This window comes from Nipponia nippon, unplaced genomic scaffold (assembly GCF_047370975.1).
Source record: "Nipponia nippon isolate SJK-2023a ecotype South Korea unplaced genomic scaffold, ASM4737097v1 scaffold_5, whole genome shotgun sequence".
Classification (NCBI taxonomy): Eukaryota; Metazoa; Chordata; class Aves; order Pelecaniformes; family Threskiornithidae; genus Nipponia; species Nipponia nippon.
In genome coordinates, this window is record NW_028262369.1 from 76,487,853 (window position 1) to 76,512,515 (window position 24,663).

A 24,663-nucleotide genomic window follows, 5' to 3' on the forward strand; every position below is an offset into this window, starting at 1 on the left:
GAGTGGCTGAGGGAGCTGGGGTTGTTTAGTCTGGGGAAGAGGAGGCTGAGGAGAGACCTTATTGCTCTCTACAACTACCTGAAAGGAGGTTGTAGTGAGGTGGGGGTTGGTCTCTTCTCCCAAGTAACAAGCGATAGGACGAGAGCAAACGGCCTCAAGCTGCGCCAGGGGAAGTTTAGGTTGGATATTAGGAAAAACTTCTTCACCGAGAGGGTAGTCAGGCATTGGAACAGGCTGCCCAGGGAAGTGGTTGAGCTTCCATCCCTGGAGGTATTTAAAAGAAGGGCAGACGTGGTGCTCGGGGAAATGGTTTAGTGGTGGCATTGGCAGTGATAGGTTAATGGTTGGACTCGATGATCTTAAGGGTCTTTTCCAACCTTAACGATTCTATGATTCTACTCTGTGCCTTTCAAATTCTCTTGAGATCACCCTTATCATCCAGATAAGGTTAAGAACAAAAAATGAAAGCAAGCTTGTTCTAGCAAAGCAAAAAGCAAGATATTTGGTTACAGAATTGAAAATACAGTTACAAAAAGGAAGCTGAAACATGCAGTTCTAGTAGCTCCATATTTTAGATTACTTGAGGAGTTGGCAGTTTTACTCTCCCTATTCCAGGGCAGCATGGTCAGGAGAATCTTGAATCTTTCTTACTCTCTTCAAGTTTGCTGGGTATGTATAAAATATAGACAAATGCAATTGCAAACTTTTCTTCCCTGGGTGAAAATACCTTGTTTCCCTCAGTTGCGTCTCCTGAGATTTATTACTCTTGAGAGAAATCAGAAGTGTACACAAATAAGGCTGTAAGGAATTATATCTTTGTTTCTTGGTACTGGATTAAAATGCCAGTTAGGGTTTCTCTTTTTTTTCTATTTTGAGGTTGTCTGAACATACTTCCATTGTATCCTTCTAGTTTAAAACATTCCCTCTACTTTGAATGACTTTCTTGTCAGATTGCATTTTTCTTCAAGTATTTAATGATTTATAAAATATGACTCTCATTTCTTCTATGTGCAATCTAGCCCAATTCACAACATTTAGTTCACTAAGAGTTTTACCGGAATGCTTAATGCAACAATAAGACCGTAGGCGCTTACGGTTGTTAATTCCTCAGAGCTGTTTATTTCCTTTCCTGTCCTTTCCCTTCTCCCATCCCCAGACTTTCACCAGTGTTTGGTTCATGCTGTCAGGTGTGGAAACTTTTTACTGGTAGTGGCTACTCTGAAGTGTTTGCAGGACTAAGCAACAAAGAATGCCTTGCTTATTTCTTTATATAAATGGTGATAAGTAGTGTTTTGAGCAAAACCTGATCTTTTGATGGAAATATATTTTTAAAGGCTGCTTCAGTTGAAATTTGTAAAGGAAAAAAAATCAGTATTGACAAATTATGTATTATAATAACACTATTTAAAAAGGCAGTTTGAACTCTTAAATAGATAAATAACATCCTGAGTTTTCATCCCATGTAATTTTTTTTTGTTAATAACCACTATGCTATTTTTTGCTGTTGAGCAAAGGTTTGCACATAGGAAAACTAAAATACAGATTAAATTTTCAAAGATCACCACTCTGATTTTCTCTAATCACTGTTTTGACAGTTCTATACTACAACCATGATGTTGGTTTGGAGTGAAAAACAACTGCTACAGAGATTTGCTAGCAGACCCCCTGATGTAGGTAGAATTACTATGATAGAAAGCTTTGTCTATTTGGTTTTTATTACTAGGTGAGATGATACGACTCTGACGGAACAGCTTCATCTACTCTCCAGTGCTGTATTGTTAAAGCATAGGTGTAGCAGAAGTGTTGTGTGGATGATGGCTCAGTTACCCTGGCTTCAATGGTGCTACTTCTATTAAGTATGGACAACTAGTGTGTGATTTATATGTAATTTTGAGCAGCTGGGATGTGGAAAACTGATTTTTTTTTTTTAAGTATGAGAATATCTTTCAATTTTTTTGTTATGATCAGCAAGCAGGCACCTTGATCTAAATAAAAAGAAATTTTTTCATTGGAGATAGAAGTTGTGAATTATTTTCACTGTCTTAATGAGTCCTTAAGAGTGATTTCTTTTTTTTTTTTTTCCCCACTGACTCAGCAATCTACATTGGTTCCACTTTATGCTACCCAGGAAAATGCACTGTGACTTCATACATCAGTTAAATTACTTATAGAACTTAGTATAATATATTAAGTATACAGTTTCACTTTGCCAAAAAATAATGATTTATTATGTTTTTCACTCAGACATTGTTTACATGTGACTTGTCTTGAGTTGCATTTGATTGAAATGGGCATTCTATATAAAGTAGCATAAAAGCATTGCTCTAAGGTTTTAGAAAATTTTGACTTACATAAGAAGTGTCCAGCATGTTTAATATATTTAGTGTTTAAAACTGGCTTGTTAAATGCAGTAACTAACCACAAACTTGGTAGTTCTGTTCAGCAGTTTATTCAGGATTTTAGGGCAGGTAGGTCTTTTATATGTACTTTAATCATGGCTTGTAAGACGAAAAGCACCTTTAGTGCTTTTTCTTACATGTTGGAAATGAACTAATTGCAAATGTCAGTTTATTCAATCTAAAGAGGAGGCTGTTTATAGTAAATGCTGATTTAGCACTTAGTAGATCCTGTCATTGCAGATGCTTAGCTAATATGAAGGTAAAAATCTTTTGGATTTTGAAAAACATAGTCACGAGGGAAAACTTTTTCAGGAAAAGAACAAGTTTAATATATGGGGAAATGGAAATACCTGCAACAGTTGGCTGCTTAGTGATCTTAAACTTTATTTAGCACTTTAAGAGTGTTAAGTTATCCCATAGAAAGCATCACCTTGCATATTTCTGAAAACTATTGGAAATAACAACATTATAAGCCAGGTAAAAGGTAAATGTTACCTTTCCAAACAAGTTTTGGTTTTGGAAAGGTAGTGTGGCATTCTTACACAGATAAACTCTGTATTGTTACCCAGATAAACAGCAATTTTGGTAGATTTAATTCATCATTTAATAAATATATAGGAAATACAACAGTATAGACCTAGAAGTTTTAAAATAAAGTAATTTCGCTTGAACTCTTTGTTTATAAAACACATTTAAAATGCAAACAGGAAGCAGTCATGGCAATTTAAACATTATTTTACTGCTTATGTGAGAAAGTGCTTCATATGCATCATTTCTCCTTTTCCATTTTTCAATATGAAGTCACGAAATTGTGATAGGGAGACCAAAACCATCTGCATTCTGCAGGATTCAAGACTTCACAGCTTTATAAGTGACTTTTCTGCCCTTAATATAGGGTATTGGGATTAAAAGAAAGCAAAATCCTACCTAAAAAATATTGTGGGTTTTTTTTTTTAATTCACCCTAGGATAGAATCTTGTATATCTTTCCAGAGTCTTTTCATGATTTTTGAAGTGCTGTTAGCACAAACTTGAGGTAAGAAGCAGTTCTACCTTGACTCACAAGTATGTAGTAGCAATGAAAACAAATGCTCATCATTTAAAGTTCCTTGAGGGACCAGAACTACAGCGATAACTCTTGTCCTGAGTAGTGCCAGAAAATGAACGAATAATTATGTGCTAATGTATTTTCTATTTGGTTGTTGCTTTGCTGTGTTGTACGGAATCAGTGTAGAAAGATTACACCTGATTTACCCACCGAAAACTGATTAAATTCCAGAGATGTGACACTCCCCTAAGATGAGAAGCAACTTGTGTCCTGCAAAGGTGCATGTAATTCTCCACGACTCTCATGTTTCTGGGGAGGAAAAGCAATTCAGCAAAAACAATTTTTTCAGCATTTGGGATGACTCAAAGGGCGTGCGGGATTGTTATCTTATTTTATTTTTTTCCTGTAAATGTTGAATATTCATAGAATCATTACATAGTGTTGGATAGTTAATCTTTGATCTTTAATGTGTTCATTAGATGATTGTGGCCTAATGGTGATTGGGCGTACTTTTCTTACGACATCATCTTACATTGATTGTAAATGCAGTTATCTCTGAAGGATAATGAAATAATTTTTCTCTAGTTTTCAGACAACAAAACCTAATTTCAATATTAATGTATTTTTGTACTGAAATGTTATCACTCATGACTTTTCATTTCCTGTCTTCTAGTTGAAGCTTTATATCAAGCCACTTACCCAGAATATCTCCAGTACATTTACCTAGTGGCTCCAATATCTCTTATGATGCTAAACCCTCTTGGGTTTATCTTCTGTGAAATCCAGAAGTGGAGGGATAATCGCACTGTGTCACACAGCAAAATCAAAATAGTGGGCCTAGCACTCCTTCGAGTTTTGCAGAACCCAATTGTATTCATGGTCTTCATAGGAATTGCCTCAAACTTTATTCTTGGCCAGAAAATTCCCGAATACCTTGAAAACTTCCTTGATGGACTGGGCAGTTCATTTTCTGGCTCCGCACTTTTTTACCTTGGACTAACTATGGTGGGACAAACAAAGAAACTGACAAAGGGTATGTTTGTTGCACTGATCCTTCTCATCACAGCTAAACTGTAAGTTTGATTTATGTACTTTTATAATTTTGTTCTCTAGATGTTTTAAGCTCTGAATATACTGGTCAGATGGCTTTTCTCTCAAAATCATTATAGTGATAGTATGTTTCACTTCCAGTATTTTGGGTGAGTGCTTCCCAAACTCTGATAGTATACAACTGTTAACTTTTAAAAGAAATTTTGCACACCACAAACCTGTTGTCAGGCTCTGCAGAGAAAAAAAATCAGGGGTGCTGTGGCTGTATGGACTGCCCACAGGCCACCCTGTCACAAATTGGGTGTTTGGGGAATTACTAGCTTAAATTAAAATTACTAGTTAGAAAGTTAGACAAGAGTGAGTTTAAGTATTATTTCATTAGTATTTGTATTTTCTTTGGATTACACAATACATCTCTAAATTAGTTGGTTTTCCTTGCTTTGTCTATAAATCTCTGAAACTGCTATATTGGAAGAGCTTAAAAATGGTTGCTTTGCACTATTAAACTGTCTAACTTTTAAGCATGAATAAATGACGATTTGTATTTAGAATTTCTGCCATCATCTTCTCTTGAATATATCTCAGTTACTAGTGAACTAAATATTTTATTTGCTATGGAGCTACAATTCACATAATAGAACAATTGTTTGGTGGTTAAGTTTATACTGTAAAATTTGAAGGTGCATTTGAATATCAGTACAACTAACTTAACAAACTTAAAGACCTAGTTTGTAAACCAGCTCAATGACAAATTTTGTAAGAACATGAGAAAAAATGGTTTTTAATGTTACCACTTTGCTTTACGGATGAGTTTATGTAATTAACCGGTGTAAGGCTTACATAGCGAGTCTGTGTGAGATCTAGGGTACTGCTAAAGGTGAACAGACTAGCATTGATGCAGGGGGTTTTTTGCTGGCCAAAAATTTCAGAATGGGATGCTTAAGCTTGAGCTCTTGTTATATTTCAGACAGCTTGCAGAAAGGTGGTCTAAGTTTCAAAGCTGCTGACTGCTTAGAGCTACTATTACTTTAACAGTTGAAAAATGAGGTGTTTTTGTTTTGTTTTGTTTTACCTTTCTAAATCTGAGGTTTATACAGGGAACATGTCTGCACAATCAGAGAATGTGCTTATATCCCTGAGTTTGTTGTCACTTTTACCATTTTTTTTTGTGTATGGGTTTTTTGTAGTTTAACTTGTGACACAAAATTTTTAAGCAGCTGGTAAATGTCATGGTAACAGTAAAGGCAATCATTCAAAGTGATGTCAGTATTTTGCTTTTCATAAATAGTATTCCAACAAGCCTTATATTTTCTTTTGGTTCATTTTCTATGTAAAGAGGAGTCTATTGCTATAGCTTGAGTAATATTTTTTTTAATTACTTTTTTCCTTCTCTTTTCAGACTTATGATGCCATTTCTCTGTAGAGAAATGGTGGAACTCTTGGACAAGAGCGACAGCACAGTCAACCACACAAGTTTATCAAACTATGCGTTTCTTTATGGAGTTTTTCCAGCAGCACCTGGTGTCGCAATATTTGCAAGTCAATTTAATATGGAAGTAGGAATTGTATGTAGTTAGCTTTTCCCAAACGTGTACTAACTTTGAACTTAACTTTGTTGTTTAAATACTTAAATAAATAAGTAGGCTTGATGACTTTGCTTTCCTTAGGTTTACTTGTACGCCCTAGATCTCAAATATAAATTATATTTCAGATTATTAATTAAGCAAAGTACTCTTTCCTGCTGTCTCAAGTGTCTTGATACTACACTTTCATCAATAAGTCCTCATACTTTTCTTATTTGTGGCTCTCATAGGAAGAACTAGGATAACTTTAAATATAAAGAACTTGTAGCTTTGTTGTGGGTTTGTAGTTTTTTGTTTGTTTGTTTTCAAAGACCTTACCTTTGAGCTACTGTTTTTGTAGGAAAAAACAGAAATTATGTTACTGACTTCAATAGGAACAGTTTTAGCTTAATGCTGAAAACTTACAGAAGAATTTATGCTTTAACTGGTTCTGTTGTGTTGCCCGTCAGTTAAATCTTGCGATAGAAATGCATTTTACTTTTTTTATAGTAGAGGGTATCAATTATCTTTTCAACTTAAAATACAAATTTTATAACTGTTTCCTTTCTTCTGCTTGAAGCGACATTAAAACATTCCTGTTGACTTCCATTGTTTTTAATGTTATCTATTTTTGGTTTGTTTAGTTGGGTTTGTTTGTTTTGTTTGTTTTTTTTTAAAGAAAAGACTGAAAAAAAAAAGGATGCTAAAAGTAAACCTTACAAGATAGAATTTTGTGCCCAACAAACTCAGGAAATCTCTTAAAGAGAGAGATCTGTAGTATAAGTAACAATTCACACTTCATCACTGTGCAAATTCTAGAAAGCAGAAAGACAATGAGAAGCCAAAACAGAAATCACTTAAATGTAAATATATATGGCTTCTTTTCATGAATTGTTGCATATTAGTATTTGCATAACTACATGTTTTCTTATTTAGTTGTGGTGTGAAACTTTGCATCCAAAAGTAAATTGTGACATTGTAAATTCACCCCTAGACTGTAGTCATTAATATATTTGACAGCCATGAAAAAGCTCTGTGAGAATTTGCAGTAGGGAACTTTCTATTCCTACTATATCAGAAGCTTGTTAAAATTTTCAGTTTAACTGTATGTGTAAAATGGATACCTTCTGGCTCAAGTTCTAAATAATTTGTTACAGAAATAACTCAGTGATTTGTTAATTCAAAAGTACGGTTTTGCCAGTAGTTATATTCCTGAAAGCAGATTATTTAGCTTGAGATCTGATTAACTCTGTTGTTGTTTCTGTTCGACTCTTCTTGCAGATTACCTCAGGCATGGTGATTAGCACTTTTGTGTCTGCACCTATTATGTATGTTTCTGCATGGCTGTTGACCATTCCATCTATGGACCCCAACCCACTGGCATCTGCACTCCAAAATGTTAGCTTTGACATAAGTATTGTCAGCCTCATTTCTCTGGTAGGTGTTCATGAAGTGAAATACAAAAGCACACTGTCATGTCAGGGTAGCGTTAGTACATAAGCAGCAAATTGAGCCATGATAAGATCACTGACATTTCCTCGTCATATCCTGTTGCAGAAGGATGAGGAAGGAGTTAAAAATGTTCTTGATTTAGCAGTGGGTGAGCTGGAAGGCTGCACTGTAGAGAAAGATAGGCAAGTGAATTAGAGCGCTAGTGCAGGGCTTAAGAGTTTGTCCTTTTCAATTTTTATTTTTTTTTTTTAAATAACAGGGTGGGGGGGAATAACAGTACTAGCTTACACCTCAGGGAATAATTACCTCAAGCCATGTGAGGTGCTTGGATATCACAGTAATGGAGGCTGTGTGCAAACTTGAGCTCCAGAAATGTCCGTGAATATTTATTTAATGAAGTATTAATGAAAATGTTTAACTTGGAAGTTTTAATAGCTTTATCAAATTCCTTTCCTAGAAATTCTGGATGCACAGTTCTTAAAAAGTCAGTTGATAATCCAGAAGTCCAATGTGAATTGTGTTTTGGCTTTATAGGCACTACAGATAGTGTGTTTATTTTGTTTGTTTGCTTTTTTAAAATAAAAACATCCACGTTGGAGGGAGTTGGAATTTTCTTAAGTTGTTGTCTTACTGAAGTCCTCCTGTCTTGAAACTGTGCCTCAAGGGAAGCCACAAGTGAATGCTGCCTCTTGCTGTCACAGATCATTTGGGGAGATTGGGGGGGCAGGGGGGGAATTTTAAATTCTAAATTGGCAGGCTAGTCTGTGGTCATTTATGTCCTGAGGAACAATCAGGTTTCTGCGCACTAGAGGCAAGCTCTTGGTGCTTCCTGGAAATATTTCACAATCACGAGAGCACAAAGATGCATTGCTTTTTCTGGCTGTAGTTGCTCAGGCACAGGGACTGGCAGCAGATGGTGCAGAGCTGACTACAGTAGTCACGTTGCTAAGAAACTTTTCAAGATTTGTTGTATATTTAATTTCACCATAGTCTGCCAGAATACTCATCTTTTTCTTTTGGGTTTTGTTTTACTCTTAATAAATTTTTTCTTGTATGTTACAGATCTGGTCTCTTACTGTTGTTCTTCTGAGTAAGAAATACAAACAGCTTCCTCATATGATTACAACAAATCTACTTGTTGCTCAGGTAAGAAGAATGCTGTTGTGTGAGTTTCGTTTTTTTTTTAAACTCTTAGCATTTTTACAAGTTTGGTTTCTACAGTGATATCTTTGTAGCCATCTATGGAGGACAGGGGAATCTAATGTACGACTTGTACGAACAATTTCTGTGCCTTAAAATACACCCTTGAAGAAAAGGATAGTTGATGCTGATAGTATGGTTTTCAAACAGAACTATGAGCAATCAGAATGGAGAGTGGCTTCTGAAATATATTTTTAGCATTATAAGTTACTGCCTAACACTGTTGAGTGCACCTCTGTATCAGTTTATGACAATCTGAAGTCAGCAATACCAGGATCAGCAGCAGTGTGTGTTTGACTCTATGGTGGCTTGATTCAAGGAGCTAAATAGAAAACTAATCCCCATGCTGGTTTAGCTCCCTGAAGTGGCTCGCTGAGGGATCAGACATGTGCCAGTGCTGATGCAAGGCAGGGGTGTGGGAATGCATGGCTGGTGGCTAGGGAAGGGCAAAACTAAATAGCTCTGGATTAATTTTAATTGTTATTTAAACTGAGAGAAAACTACAGAGTACATGTTCCTTCTTCCCTTGAAGTCAACTGCACAACTGATGTTAAATTCAGTGAGAGCAGCCTGTGCTTGCAATATGTCTGTGTGGTAGTGCTTTCTGAAGTATTCTGTAGTTTAAAAAAAAAATAGAGAGAGAGAGAGAGAGAGAGAAAACTCTGAGGTCTGATCATGGAGTCACATTCGAAAAAAGTCATGTATGAGAGTTGCAGGTGCTTCTTGTCTATAACGGCAAAGTTAGATATCATCTTAAAAATACTGAACTACTGTATTACTGTTTTCATAATATTTCAGCCTTTCTTTTCAGATTCCTTCAGTACTAAAACTGTCATATATGCAGTATCACTGGGTGAAAACTTGTATAATTCTTGGCTGAACAAACATCTGTTGACCTCAGCCTCCTGTCCAAATCATTTCAGATAAATGGTTTGTACTTAACAAAAGCTTTACATTTTACTTATTATAAGATAGATAAATATTATATATTTTTTTCTGATTTGCCTTACTCCCAGTTTATCTGAGCTATATAATTGCTGTCAAAAAAACCCTCTCCTGAAAATAGGGTACTGTAGTCAGTGACATAACTGTAATACTGAGTTTACTGCTGCACTGCTTTACTGCTATGAGAACTATCCAATTCATAAAAATCACACTCCAGTGAATCTGGGGGTGGAGTTTTGAAGCTTGTCATAGCTATATGACACTGTGTTCAGTTTTTCTTGCCATCCTGCTTTCCCAGTTTCAATGATGGCATCTTACCTTTCTTTCCAGTTTATTGCTTGCATTGGAATGGTGGTATGGAATTTCATTGTTAAAGACATCACCATGCAGATCCTAGTATTTATATTCCTCTACAGCTCACTTTATAGCACCTACCTGTGGACAGGTATGATTTTTCTAGTAATAAAAGATTAACGTACTGAAATAACGTTATTATATTCTTCAGAGTAATTGTTCCTTTCGCATGCATGTAGTTCTACAAATATGCATACTTGTAAGCTGTGCCGAGCTGCGCTAGCAACACAGGGCTCAGTGTCAGGCACTGTTTCTGCTATTGAAAGCTTATACCTAGGTAGGTCTTTGCTATATACAGCAGCCTTGCTAGCTTGTAACAAAAGACAAGAACCCGCTCTCAAGGCAGAAGTGATTACAAATAGAGTGAATGTGGTGGGTTGCCCTTCAGCTAGTCAAAATCTTATTGGCGATTTTTAATTAATGCAGAGTTTAAAGTTGTAATTATTCAGCATTAAGTAGATTTAAAAACTTTGTGCCTCAAAAAAGTAGGAAATACAGAATGAAGGGAAATACCAAATTACCTTTACCACTTCTTTACGCTGGCAATTGCAATTTTTAAAAACAATGTGTGTGTGTTCTGCAGGTGTAGATGATTAATGAAGGGATTACTTGAAATAGGCAGAATTGAAAGATGCATCAAGAAGCATGGAGAACCTTACCTGTATGATTAAAAAAGAGACTTTGGGTATTCAGGAGACTTTTTATACTGTTCTTGAGTCCAGAAGTCTAAGGGTTTAATTCCTGTGGTGTTTTGTGGAGTCAGTTGGATTTGTATTTAGCTGAAATAGGTAGCTCATGATTAGTATAGCCGAACATAAATACTAGCTTTGCTTCAGCATGGGAAATGTTGCTGAGCTTCCGAGTTGTGAATAGAATAGGCAGTTCCAGGAGATACTGCCATATATACTTATATATGTAAAAATACATAAAACGTTTTTTTGTTAAATTTATCATTGACTTTATAAAGGACTAATCAGTTTTTAAAGAAATGCTACAACAGAATACAACATTATTTGTTGGTTACTTAAGATTGTCAGTCTAGAACAACTGCTGTTGATGCGTTAAGAAATTAGTTACTTGTGTCTTATATGTTCTTATGACATCTTTTATACGCTTGTGAACTTTTCCAAGCATTTAGAAGTGGATGTTTAATATAAAATGTCCTGAAATTTCTTCAATGTTTCATTATTAATATGATTTTTTTAAGATAATATGTGTTTCTATTTTACTTTCTCAGAATACAACTAGAAAACCAATTTTAGACTATCTGAAGGTCTGAGAAGAATATCTTAGTTATTGAGCAGGTCACATCATGGAGTTTCTAGACTCTGTATTTATCAGTTCCCTTTTTAATAATAAGCAAGGCATTTATTTTGGTTTTTTTTTTTGTTTTTTTTTGTAGGTTTTCTATCTTTCTCTTTGTTTCTGTTGAGGAAGAGAGAAACAGTAAAGATTCCCATTGGATTTGTTATCATAGCTGGATGGGGGTAAGTTAATTCAGGTGTTTCCCTGTAGAATTAGTGGGAGTATGCTAAATATGTTACTTTGTTCGGTTTTGCTCTTTCAGAGTCCCAGCACTGCTGGTGGGAATCTTACTAATTGTCGGTGAACGTAACAGCACTAGTATTGACTCTGCCTTTTTCTATGGAAAACATCAGGTATGACATGTTCTGTCCTCATCACTTCAGACTTCTGCCATATCCAATACATTATTGAGAAATTGCATTCTTTGCTTCTTATGTAAGTAGCTTTCAATCGAAGTACAGGCTACCATAGTAACAGTATCATTATAGAATTAGAATGCTTGTAGATTGATACAAAAATGTATTTCTGTAATGAACCATTAGGGAAACTTGTTTGAACAAGGACCTCCACGTTTAGGCAGCTATGACTAAGAAAAAGAGGGAGTAGGCTTCCTAAAGAAAAGGCTTAGGAATGGTAATGAATTGCAGAGCCACCTTTTCCTGGTGACTAATTTGTAGTCTCACTTGATAATTATCTAAAATTGTTACCATCCCATAACTAATTAATGGCTTTTGGTCTGTAATAGATAGGATCTACTTTACATGTGTAGCAGTAAGTGTTTGCACTATGGGAGACTTCTCTGCACAATCATGGGTTGCAAGTCCCTGAGCATGAACTACAGTTTTTACCAATAAATAGCTCCTCTTTTCAGAGGATGTGAATTGCACTAGCATAGATATTTGTTGTGTTTTCCTTCTGTCTTTGTTATGGATAGAGAGGCTATGAGTCTCTCGGGGTTATTCATGTGGCACTTTCACAAGTACTAAAATAGCCTCACAGTGGACTCTGGGTATCAGTGGCAGATGATTAGAAGGAAAGGTTAATTAATGGGATGCTTCCTATTGGAGAAAGCGTGGAAATCAGAGCTGTGCCAGAGGGTGACAAGAGCACATTCCTCTTTGGAATTAAAAGGTGACTGAACAGAACTTAAATGATTCTGAACAAAACTAATGATTCTGAGGGGAAACATGATGATGATGAGGGGATGTTTTTGGATTGCATGGGAAATAGGGGTCCCCACTTAAAAAAAAAAAAAAGAGCTGAGTTACTCAGGCAAGGAAAAGTAGTCTCGTGTACTGATTGCTCTTTCAATGCCACAAGATGCAAGAGCAGTAAATATAGAAAACTGTCTTATTCAGATGCATTTGTTAGTATCTTTAGGAAAGTACAGAAGTTAGAAAGACAGATCTAGGCAACTATTTTCCTTTATTTTGTATTTAAGTGCATTTTCTTTGCTCTCTTAACAGATAATTACCACAGCAGTGATCCTGTTCATCAGTATATTGATGGCAGGTATCTCACTTATGTGCATGAACAGAAATAGGCAAGAGTCAAGCTATGAGGTATTGAACCCATATTCACCACGTAGCCAAGTGGAGGAGGTTGAAGTGGAAGGGAGTGAGGGGAATCGAGTTTCAGCTGCTGTGCCTCAGCCTTCTGCAGGATCTTCTACACAGCCTTCTCCAGGATCTTCTGCACAGCCATCTGCAGAAAGAGGTAGGGAAAGTAGATTTGTAAAAGAATAAATGGCTTGGGATACAATAAAATAATGTTCCAAATTTAATTCTGACCTGGGAAGGACAGTTGTTTACACCTTCAAGTGTTATGCTAGGACAGAAGAAAATCTAGACATAGCTGCCCAAGGATTTAGGTTTATGTTTCTATGAAAAGTTTGATGATTATCACTGTAAGTCCACTAGGCATCTTAGATTGTTCAACCACTAAACTGTCTCTCTGAGAATGAATTGTATGCCTGCAGCATTGCTACTCAATGCGTTTCTAGTCCTCCTTGTTTGTATATAGCCTTTTTGATCACTTCCGGTATGTTTTCCCTCTAGCTAAAAGTGCTTGTGTTGCTTCCATGGTGCTATGTTAAATATTTCTATATATTAGTAGTATAATCCATTTGCCCTCTCAGCAAATTGGAAAAATTAAGTCTGCTTTCTCCTTTTGGGTTATTTTTGAGCATAATAGTTGAAGCTGTATAGAATATATTGTTATACTTGGAAAATATGTTATGGTAGTGAAGGAAGCTAACTATCCTGTTACTGTATACGCTTAATAGGTTGCTGTTCTTGTCAAACAACAAATGGTGAATTATCCTGTGCTAGAGGGAGCAAAGCAGCGTCAAATGCTGTTGGAAGCAAGGTTCCTCCAATTGAGACAGGTAAAGCGGTAGTGTCTCCTTGTTTTAATACTACAAGCTCTTCCACAACATTTATGTGTGTTGTTCTCACAAAGAAACTGTTTGGGCTGTTGTTCTCTCAACTCTACCTAGGTAACTTATGTTTCATACTAAATTCAAGTATTAGGCAATATGTTAGGTGTTTGTTCTCTTCTGCCTGATAGTTATTAGTAATCTTTAGGTGCTCAAGATGGACAGTTGTTTTGGGTTGGTTTTTTTACCACTAAGCTACTTTAACATGTCCTTCTGAGCATTTAGACTTGAAGTCTCCATTGTTGCCTTATTTGGACACTGGGAAGTTGAATGCATAACCCTACTTTGCCTCAAATTTTCAACTTAAACACACTTTTTTACATTCTTACATTCACACCTTGTGTCTTCTAAAAAGGCCTTTGAAGCCTTTGTTGTAATCATGCACAGGTTTTTGAATGAGAAACTTCAGATCTAGAGGAGCAAGCACTTACTGCCGATTAGATCAAATGTCCATGCTGCTGTATTATCCATGTCTAGGGGAGAGATGGAGAAAATTGAGTAAGGGGGCCTTAGGAGTCACTGATATAGAAAAAATGGATCAAAGTGACCATTCAGCACCTGATGGAAAACTGCATGCTCAGCCCATTCTCGTCGTACATCACTTTCAATAATCAAAGCTAGCTGCAGTGCAACCTTTCTTTTTTTCCTATTTTTTTTTCTTGCTTTTTGCATCCTTAACAAGGAAGTTCATATCCTTGTGCTTTGTTTGGATGCAGCATAACTTCCAACAAATCTAAGTATTTCACACTGAAACATACTTAGTTATGTCTCCTCTGATAAAATGCTAGCTTTCCACCTATTGCCAACTATTTTACCTATTAAGTAATTCAGACAAACATCATAAGAATGTCTTCCAGTGATGGAAGAAGACCAGTTTAATTTTCTTATCCTAAAAGATAAAGTAGAAAATATCTTACGATTGAGTGGAAATTTTTTCGACCTACTGAGTGAACACTTCAAAACTATAAATCAATAAAAGGAAATTGTAATGGATACACCTGTGTAACTTTGGCTGCAATAATTACTAATCCTTCTACTATCCCATTGAACTGCTATGACAGGTATCTGGTGCAAATACTTAGGTATGTCCTTGCCAGGAAGTTTTTCACTGCCATCTAGAGGAAGATACTCAGAATTCCTTAGAACTCTGCAGCTGGAAGACAAACATTCATTCTCTGTGTGTTTAGCTCTTTTGATTGATAGGATTATGACAGTGTTCTGATATACCATGTTAAAAATACAGTCACATAACTGAAATCGATACAGTTGATGGTCTGATCTAGAGGTCAACAACACTGAGATACAGAGTAAAAATATTAGAGCTGATGGTATATTTGAAATATTTATTCCAGAAATTATTCTAAGTTTAAAAACTATTCTGAGAAAATGCTATTTTTTCATTATTTCTAGTAGTGTTTTCTAAATGTTAGCCAAAACTTAAGTTTCCTTAACCTTTGAAAGAAGAGTTCTGTTGCAAAAAGTTTCTTCATTTTAGGAGCACATGTAAACTACTGCTTCATTTGAGAATAGATGTCTGAACAGGTTATTGTCGAAGCTAATATTAAATTTTTTGTGTGTGACTTCATTACAGATACAGGGTAATTTAACTCAGCAAGTTACATTAACAAGTTTGCTCATGGAGTTCCTAAGTTAGCCTAATGAAAAACTCTGGCTTGTTTTTCATTAGAAGCCTAATAAAAAACTCTGGTTTGTTTTTCAGCTGATCAGTGTGTGAGTCATTGCAGTGCTCAAACCTGCGTATTGGCTCAGGAAGAACAGCTTCTACAGACTGGAGACAAACAGCTGGCCAGACATGTGCTGCTATGCTTACTTCTTATTGTTGGCCTGTTTGCTGTAAATATTTTTTTCTCCCCATGTTATTTAACTGATTGAGGTGGAATGATTTTTAGGAAAGCTATGTAGACAGTCCAGTAAAAATCTTCCAATTCCTCATGTAACAATTCATTAAATAAATTAGAGGCTTTATTTTGTTCCTTTACTGGAAGAGGGATATCATAAAATTAATTTTTCTGTGCCACACCATAAATTAAAGGCAAGTTAAGATTCATGATGTTAGTGAGCAAGCCACACTAGAGAACCCTAAGGGGAAAAAAATGGAATTATATAATTTGGTAATTAATTCATCGCTGCTGCCCCTCTTCCCATTTTTCTCAAGAGCTAATCTTATTCCCAAGACAATAATCAATTAAAAATATAAAGTGAGTTCTACTTCTGAAGGAGACTGTACAAAGATTGTTTCTATCTGGTCATGCTTGTATTTGGAACTTGGACTTCTTCGAGGTGTTTTAGTAATGAAGAATAATGTAAGACTTTATTTGAAATGGGAAAATGCAGTTTTGTTGCTTTTAGTGGTGGTTTGGATGCAACATAGCTGAGTTGGTATTGCCAAGCATCATTACTGACTAGATCCCAGCTGTGAAGGTGGCTGCTCCTGTGTAAAAGTGTGAAATACCAGAATGTAATGCATTAGGGATATAATTTGAATTTTTAACTGTGACAAATATGAGAAACAACTCTCTCTATTTGAGTGTAATGCTCAAAGTTGAGCTTCTTGTGGATGACAATTAGGGGGGAAGTATCTTTGTTTGAAATGGAAAATACTATGGCACAAATATGTAATACAGCAAAGCAGGACAATGTGGCACAGCTATGTAGTGTAATAGTCACTACTGTTGCTTTTCAGGTCCTGTTAAATTACAAAACGGAAGTTTTCCCTTTCTCAAATTTCCTGTATCAAATATTCCATGCTAATACATTTTTTAAATCTTCTGTATTTAAGAGGTGTCCCAAAATGTTAGCCTCTCTTTTAGTAGTATCTGGATGATTACATAGATACTATGAAATGAGACCAGTCACATTAAAGAATTAGCCTTTACACCCAAAGGGGTTAACTTTGGAGGTTTTTTCCTTCTGTCAGGCATCTAAAATAGCTGAAGTGGTATGTGCTTCAGCTTAACGCAATCTTAACTATGCAGAAAATATGTAGAAAGCACTGGTCTCAGCTAAACAGGCCTAAAGACAAATACTGCAAATCTGTCTGGGCTAATATTGTCTGTGTTAGGTTGAATACCTAAGTATGCTTAAGGCAAGTTCCTTACGTAAACGTGTAAAGGAGCAGGACCTCTACACTGGTATGTTTTGCATTATTTGGTTTAAAACCAAACAAGCTCTTCCCCTGCCCCAGCTATTAAGCGTAACTAGAATGAAGTTTAAGGTGTTTATTCCCTCTTATTTGTCTTTATCTGAATCATTTGTTAAATGAAGGCAGTGAAAATTGTGCAAGAATCTGTTACCATGTGAAGAGTAAGGAAGTGCTTTTGATTTTTAACAGCCAGGTTAGGTATGTGGTTTTTGTTGTTGGTTTTTTGTGTTTTTTTTCCTTAACAGAATCTTTCCAGTTGTTTGTGGTGGCTGTTCAACCAAGAGCCTGGAAGGCTGTATGTGGAACTGCAGTTCTTCTGTGCTGTGTTTAATTTTGGTCAGGTACTTACCAGTGTTTGTTCCAAAAATGACTTTGTTAGTGGGTGTTGCAGCACATGCTGTTACGAGCACTGTAAGCTGAAGTCCTCAAACAATGCTGAAGTCACCAGCTCCTTGTGTTGTTTTGCCTTTTTTTCTCAAGCTTTTTCTTTTGCTTTGAAAGGTTTCTTACCATAATGCATGTCTTTTATGTGCATGAGCATGTTTTATGTGCGTGAACGCTTTCAAAGGTACAAATGACAACTGAGTGCCAAATGCCTGTGGAAACTGAGTAGGATTTTAGCCTTATTTGTACCAGAAAGTTTCACCAGTGTCACTTCTGTAGAATTACACCAGTATAACTAAATAGGTGCAAGATGGCTACATGGATACTTTCACTGTAAGGCTTTAAGGTATTATCTCTTCAGTTTCAGTTACAGCACCATTAGCTAATAGCTGACAATTAGATGTGTAATTGTTCCAGCTGCACATAGCCTATTTCAGTGCAAACTGACACAAGATACCTTTGTTATCTATGAAGGTGAAAGCAAGGCAGTGTTAATACACATACTAGAGGAATGTTTTATAGATCCATGGACAGGTGTGCCTACAAGATGCAGTGCAGTATCAAGTAATGATAGTAGTTTCGATACAAAAGCAATACAGAAAAATGAATTAACGAGAGGGCATTCCAGCATTCAACTTACAATAAGTCAGTTGTTTGCTTGATGTTAACAAAGACAGATTTAAATAACTGGCTGTGTAACGATACCGATGTTTTAAGAGTCAGATGGCATGTCACAGCATTAGGTTTACTGAACTGTTTTTTGAAGAGTTTCTTCGGTGGACTGTTACGTATTAATCTGTCTTTTTAAGGCCCAAATGAAAAATCAAAGCAGAAACAAAATGTGTTTTGAATGATATCTAGAGAAGAGGGATACTTCTCACGTGTGTTTTGGCAATGAGTTTTTAACATTTTATTTCTGTTCTTTAGAAACCTAAGTTTTTGCTTCATGTTGCTTTTTCTATATTTTTTTTTCCTGCAGGGCTTCATTTCCTTTGGTATTTTTGGCTTAGATAAGCATTTAATCATTCTACCGTTCAAGCGAAGGTAAGCAGAATCTTTACACTTACACCTATAAACTTAGTTATTAAAGATAATAATTTTTAAAGGGTATTGAGTGTTCAGTGCCATTGCACTCCATTTCCTATTTATTCCATCTTCCAAATCTCTTTTTCTCTCCCAGTTGTGGAGAGCTAATTGCAATTCACTGTGCACGAGTTTTTACTGCTGTCCTAATGACGCTCACAAAGATGAAAATCCCACAGGCTCCCTATAGACAAGATCTTTGGCAAATGGTGGCAAAGTATGTGATTGGATCAGTGAGATGATGGATCTTAGGAAATAACTTCAACTGATAAGTTAAAACTTAGATGCAAATGGTGAACCAGATTCTATCATCACTGTTTTAAAGTCCTGTACTCATAACATCATGCCAAGTGCTTTGTGTGGATGGACACTTTCATTGATGCCTCGCTGTGGAGGCGTAAGTTGTACAAAGCCGTCTTTAACTTAGAGCTAGCTGGCTGCGGTGTGAATCCAGCAGCTAAAGCTGGCTCCCAACTGCTCTCTGTCGTTCCTTCTGCCTGAGCCTAGAATAAAACCTCTCAGTGTTCAAAAGCCATACAAGTTTATTAGGAAGATTGTATATAAAGTATCGGGCACAAACACAGTGAAACAGTTGTGATAAGCTTCCTATGAGTTCTGTTTTATTATTTGCAGTTTCCTTAAAAATGCCTCTGGTTGACTTGCTGTTCTTCTATTTTTTTTTTTTGTCTTTTTCTTTTTTTTAAGACTTGAATTTCTCTGGGGAGGAAGAGAAGCAGCAGGGCATACAGATCCCTCTGTACCTGAGGAAATCAGGATGACCTGTCAACAGTTTGTTCGTTATCATAGGGATCACTGTGTCAAAAGCATTGTCAGAGGCAGAAGGTAAGGTTCCTCCCTGCACATATAACTTGTTACAAAGGTCATAGCTCACCTTTTGGAAATAATGAAATGCGGATTAATCTGTCTGCAGGCAATTCCTGTTGTGGCATATTTATTCAAACCTCAAGGTGAGAATTAAGAATTTAGCAGTAACAGGGAAATGTTTCTAGTCTCAAACTGAAACACTGAGGTGCAAGTTATCACATTATCCCATTAGGTTTTATATAAATTATAAAAAGTTTCATATCATTAAGGCATCTCCCCAGTTTTTTGCATTTAGCTGGAGTTCAGAAGAGAAAATCTTTCTGAAGAAATGTATATGGTAATGCCTGTAATAGAGTGCATGTGTCTGAGTTTTGTCAAACTTGAGACCCTTCATTTGTTTTGTTTTGAGATTAAGAAGGTGTCAGTATTTATGTGACTGAATGTTTACTAATAAATAGCTTTTACAGGAAGCAAAACTATTGCAACTGATGTCAGTGTGTGCTCAGAGGCTACTCAATACATGAGATTATAGTGGTTTTAGGACCTTTACACCTTCTGAGCTCATACAATTTCTTTTGCTCATGCCTCTCATGAGGCCTAATCCTCAATTTGTGAGATCAGCAAAGCTTTCAGATGCAAATTATGATACCCAAATCAAGGATTATGTATTCAGGTATGTGTAGGTGGATGAGAAGAGAAATGCAGACAGAAGCAGCAGGAACAAGGAGAAGATTCTGCCTTTATTTAAGTATTTACTGTATGAAATGGAGACATGAAGAATTGTTCTAACAGGACACTTCTACTTCTCTTGTTATGTGAGCTTTTAAGTAGGTCTAGTTTGGTGGAATGGGGTGGTCTTTTAATGGTCAGATAGTCCGAAACCACATTCCAGAACTTTTTTTTGACAGCATCACTTGTTCAGTCTCCTCAGAAATCAGTAATGTTCGATTAGAAATAAAGTTATCCATTTAGGAAAAATGAACTATGGCAGTTCAAGGACTTGCTTCTTTCATGCCAGACAGAAAACATGTATCAGAAAATGTTTGTTTTGAAATAGAGCAGGTTTTACAGCTGTGTTTCCTGTGCCTCTGCTGCTATTGTGGTTTCTTGGGCTTTGGGCTGTTCATTTGTTTGGGTTTTGTGGGGTTTTTTTAATCATATATTACCTGAGAATACATCAAAATCTGACATTTGTTGCTTCATTGTTTCAATATTATGCTTGTGTGGAACTAGTTTCATGTCTCATTTCTCCTTGTGAGTTAAAAGAAAGCTTTTATCTTCTCATTTTAAATATTCATCTAACTTGATCCTGTCCTCTTTGATTTAAACATACTGTAACTGAGACCTTGCAATCATGGATTTTCATTTAGTTTAATTTTTGCTTCTCTGCTAATAGATGTTAACACTTGCTCTGCGTTACTGCTGTTTTTAACTTAAAAAAAAAAAAAAAAGAGGAAGAAGTTTGGTTTTTTGCTGTGTAGCTGTTAATCATCTTCAGAAACCCTGCACTTGGGTTCCATAGAGCAGATTTAGATAACCAGAAACATTCATTGCTGCAGGTAAATTTCTGAATGGTGTTTTCACTGCAACTAGGTAGATGGTAGTGACGTTGCCTCATAAATATGTAAAAGACAATTAGTTTAGTCTTGTTGTAAAGGTTTTGTTTATTCTTAGTACTGCCTGTGTGGTTAATATTTAACCGGATATGCAAGTTAAATGGTTTTTGTTTACAATAGATGTAAGCACTTAGTGTCTGTTTAAAGCTATAGAGAAATTATAAAATGGAATTAAAGTGCAGATTGAGCTGCTGTTGCTGCAGGCGTGCTGCACTCAAATCAGATATCCTGTTGCAGAAATGGTCATGTTAATGAATACATGGGAAGTAAGTATCCAAGAAATAGAATTACATTGTGTGTGTTTTTAGGAAAATTGCTACTTATGTTCACTGAAGTTTATTTGCACAAGCCTAAAACAACGCTGTAAGTAGATGTTGCTTCTCATTGAAGTGTCTGTAGGAAAAGGTAGTGAACATTGGCATGTCCCTAATATGCAAAACTTGCAAATTCTCCTCTAACATGCTCTTAACTATCATGATGTCTTTCCTTGTTTCCTGCTATTTTTCCTTGCCTTTCCCCATCGTGCAGTGGTGATACCAGATTTACAGAACATGTGGGTGAATCATTCCTTTGACATACAGGTGTGGTGCAAAGATCTCCACTGGCATCTTCTTTGGCTGTGACCTGGTGAACTGGCTCATGCAAGTTGGCCTTGCCTCTGACCGTGGGGAAGCTGTGATGTATGGAGACAGACTGATGAAAGGAGGCGTCATCCAACATATTACGAATGAATTTGAATTTCGGGATGAATATTTGTATTACCGCTTTATTCCTAAGAGATCAGTTGCAGTCGAGAGCCATTGACCTGAGCATGTAGGCAGAGGACAGGCAGTTAGGGGTGAATGTGACCGTCCCCTCTGCCTTCACCACTGAAATTGGAAGTATTTCTTTCTCACGGCTCTCAGAGAATTGTTATTCTCTCTTGTGAACTTAAGAGATGTGGTTCTACTTGTGTCTGTTCTGAAGGAAATGGTAGCAGTGATATTTAGTGAGTGTTCCAACCAGAATGCAACTAGAACAAAACAAGATGCTCTGGATTTAGAGCACTTTTTCCATTTTGAGCAAAACAAATAGTAAAATGGTAATTGTCACTGTCGTATTATAGAGGCATTATAACAGCAGCTTTAGTGACTGGTGCCACAATGAAAAAAAACCAACACGAATGAGAGATATTTTTCATGTTGCTGTATGTTTTCCATATTTTAGTGTGATGAAATATTGATTCCTGTTTATGGTCAGGCTTCCCCCTGACCTCACAGAAGTAGGATTTCTTCTATCATACCCCAGTTTTTACTACTCTACTCTTGTCTAGCAGCAGGAACTTTTTCTAGCTGTTTACACCTCAGATCAGGTGGCTTGTTTCTCCCTTAAAGATAAAATCCTCCATTTGCAACAGTAGAATTGTTGTGAAGATGATTCTGATGTCAGAGGATTAAAGCTGAGGAAATATTGAGTGGAATAAATAATGGTTTTCTACAAACTTACCAAATCTTAAAAACACGTAAAAATACCCACTGCTCCCCCAAATTAGGAAATGGTATAATGGAATTTCACATAAGCAATTGGTCTGAAGTTTTGCCTTATGGTGGTAGTAACAGCTTTGTCAAGAGTAGATCTTTGCCTTCTGAAATAAGCCTTTCCAGTTTAATTCAGAAGTGCTAGCCTCAAATAAAGATGTTATGGAAGCCTTGGATACCTGTGCAAGTCAAGCCAAAATATTTTATCAAATCATAAAACCTTTTAAATGAAATACAGTGGTTTTTAAACCTATTATATAAAGAGTCTTAACTGAACATCCACGTCAGGGTTTAGAGGAGTTAAAAATCCTAAAATTTTAGTATTGGTTGCCTAACACAGGATTCTAATAAGCCTCAGGTATCCCCCTACAATGTTTAAATAGTTACTCTACTGTCATTCAGATTCCTGTGCACTGAAGGCAGAGTCTGAGAATCTGCGTGTCTTCTGCAGTATTTTGAAAAGGTTAAAGACAAACCATAGTATCTGATAGCCATTATGCTGCCTTTTTAAAACTGCACGAACAGCATTTGTATGTCTATATAAAAAAAAATTATGTAGTAAGGGAAAGGAACCCAGGTATTAAAATAATTATTTGCTCAAGCATATGAATAACTCTTCTCATCCTTTTTAAAAAAGTCTTTCCCTTTTTTTAGCACACAGATTTTTATTATAGCTACTTATGCATCTACTTTGTATTAAGAATTAAGTGATTTTAGCAGTATAAACTACTGTTCAAGAAACAGTTGTTTTATGGTAGCTGTAACTCCATGCAAGACTGATATTGGAAAAATAATTCATTTTACTGTTAGTCTTATTGCACATCTGCAGTGTGCACAGAAACGTAACTACAACCTACTGCATACGTATGCTATACAAACTGACATTTTAATGTTTTCCAGCAACAAAATAATTGACATTTGTATCAGGCTGTGGCCACAAAGGAAAACAATAGTGTATTTCCGTTACAACTGCTGAAGATGACTACATCAAGTATTTTGGAATAATTAGATACATGTGGCTTAAGAGCAGAAGCCGTGAGTATGTCTGGCTTCTAAATACTGTAACTTGTCAATAAATCTGTTACTTGATTTCAGAGTTCTGAGCTTTGATGTGATATGAGGTGTGGGAGGGTTATGTGTACCTGTCAAAATTTATGACAAATGTGTTCTTCTGACAGATTTGTTAAAGTGGCTCTTGGGTTTCAAATTTGGTATTTCTCAAATCCACCATTGATGCTTTTTAAGTAGGCAGAGGACTTGTTAATGGGTGTTCACACAAAGATACCAGTTTTCGTCTAACAGCCTAAACAGATCTTTAGGAACATTTCACATTATCATTACTTACCAAATACAATTTTTTTTTTTTTTTTAATTCTTCAAATGTTCAAGAAGTTGATCTTAGGTCAGTTTCACAGTCCTATGCATAGTCATTGTTCTTGCACTCTTGTCTTTCTCATTTTCATCATAAAGTCGTCCCCTTGCCTCCCTTTTTATAATGGCTCTGCTATTCCCTAGATTTGAACATAACATGTTTTAAGTAAGAAATTGCTCAAAAATTCTGCTTAGAGAAGGATCCCTGTTACAAATCTAATGAAAAGAACACCTTTACTTGACAACTGACACCAAATTCTGTTAGATTAACTGTTACAACATTGTGACTGCTGATATACCCATTAGTCCGATGAGAGTCTATGATGGTTAATAGACTAAAGAAACTATGAATGGAATACGGGTTATTATAATCTATTTCTAAATCACTGTGTACTTCTGGAAGCTAGGAATAGACTTTGAATAGCTTTAGAAAGTTAAATAACTCTTTTATCTGATAAATATTTGCTTCTGCCAAGGAGCACTCGCAAGTTTTAAGACAGTTAACGGTTTGATGTACGTTGATAGTTGATCTACTGATATGTGAATTTTTGGTGGTTAGAAATAACTTTTCCTTAAAGACTTGGTCAGTGGTGCAATGAGTTCTTTTATTTTGAAGGTGAATTAGTTTGGGATAAATCTCAGTCAGCTTGGAAGTTATAGTTCCATGAAAACATCCACTGAACAGGAACAGGTAAGTCCAGGGGAGTCTCCAGTGAAACACTGGATCTTTTTCTAGCACTAATCACAAAATAATTGTGATATTGAACAGGGTGGATATCAAACTTTTAGTTTTCTAGGTAGCAATTTTAGTACTTTTTAAAAATAATCATCCTTCATAAAGCTCTAGACCTTTTTAAAATAAGCTGCAAGATGTAGTACTAGATGAAATACGTGCAAAGATTGCCCTCTAGAGGACATTCTGATTTTTTTTTTTTTTTTTTTTTAATGTATGA

General features: G+C 36.0%; 1 protein-coding gene across 6 annotated transcripts in view; it reads left to right on the top strand.

The window, feature by feature from the left end:
• GPR155 (G protein-coupled receptor 155) overlaps positions 1–24,663 on the top strand; it is a 42,059-nt gene that overhangs the window by 9,948 nt on the left and 7,448 nt on the right. For 2 of the 6 annotated variants that reach the window (XM_087733509.1, XM_087733511.1), the window contains exons 3-16: positions 4,120–4,519; positions 5,896–6,061; positions 7,340–7,495; positions 8,573–8,656; positions 9,986–10,100; positions 11,412–11,496; positions 11,577–11,667; positions 12,781–13,030; positions 13,599–13,700; positions 15,472–15,605; positions 17,160–17,255; positions 18,278–18,342; positions 19,087–19,224; positions 21,404–23,428. In XM_087733509.1, coding sequence (XP_087589635.1) covers positions 4,120–4,519; positions 5,896–6,061; positions 7,340–7,495; positions 8,573–8,656; positions 9,986–10,100; positions 11,412–11,496; positions 11,577–11,667; positions 12,781–13,030; positions 13,599–13,700; positions 15,472–15,605; positions 17,160–17,255; positions 18,278–18,342; positions 19,087–19,224; positions 21,404–21,626 — 2,105 coding nt within the window. In that variant the 3' untranslated portion in view covers positions 21,627–23,428. Of the gene's footprint in view, positions 1–1,723; positions 1,857–4,119; positions 4,520–5,895; positions 6,062–7,339; positions 7,496–8,572; positions 8,657–9,985; positions 10,101–11,411; positions 11,497–11,576; positions 11,668–12,780; positions 13,031–13,598; positions 13,701–15,471; positions 15,606–17,159; positions 17,256–18,277; positions 18,343–19,086; positions 19,225–21,350; positions 23,429–24,663 lie in introns of those variants that run through there. The other 4 variants (XM_087733515.1, XM_087733512.1, XM_087733514.1 and 1 more) reach the window with 4 other exon arrangements.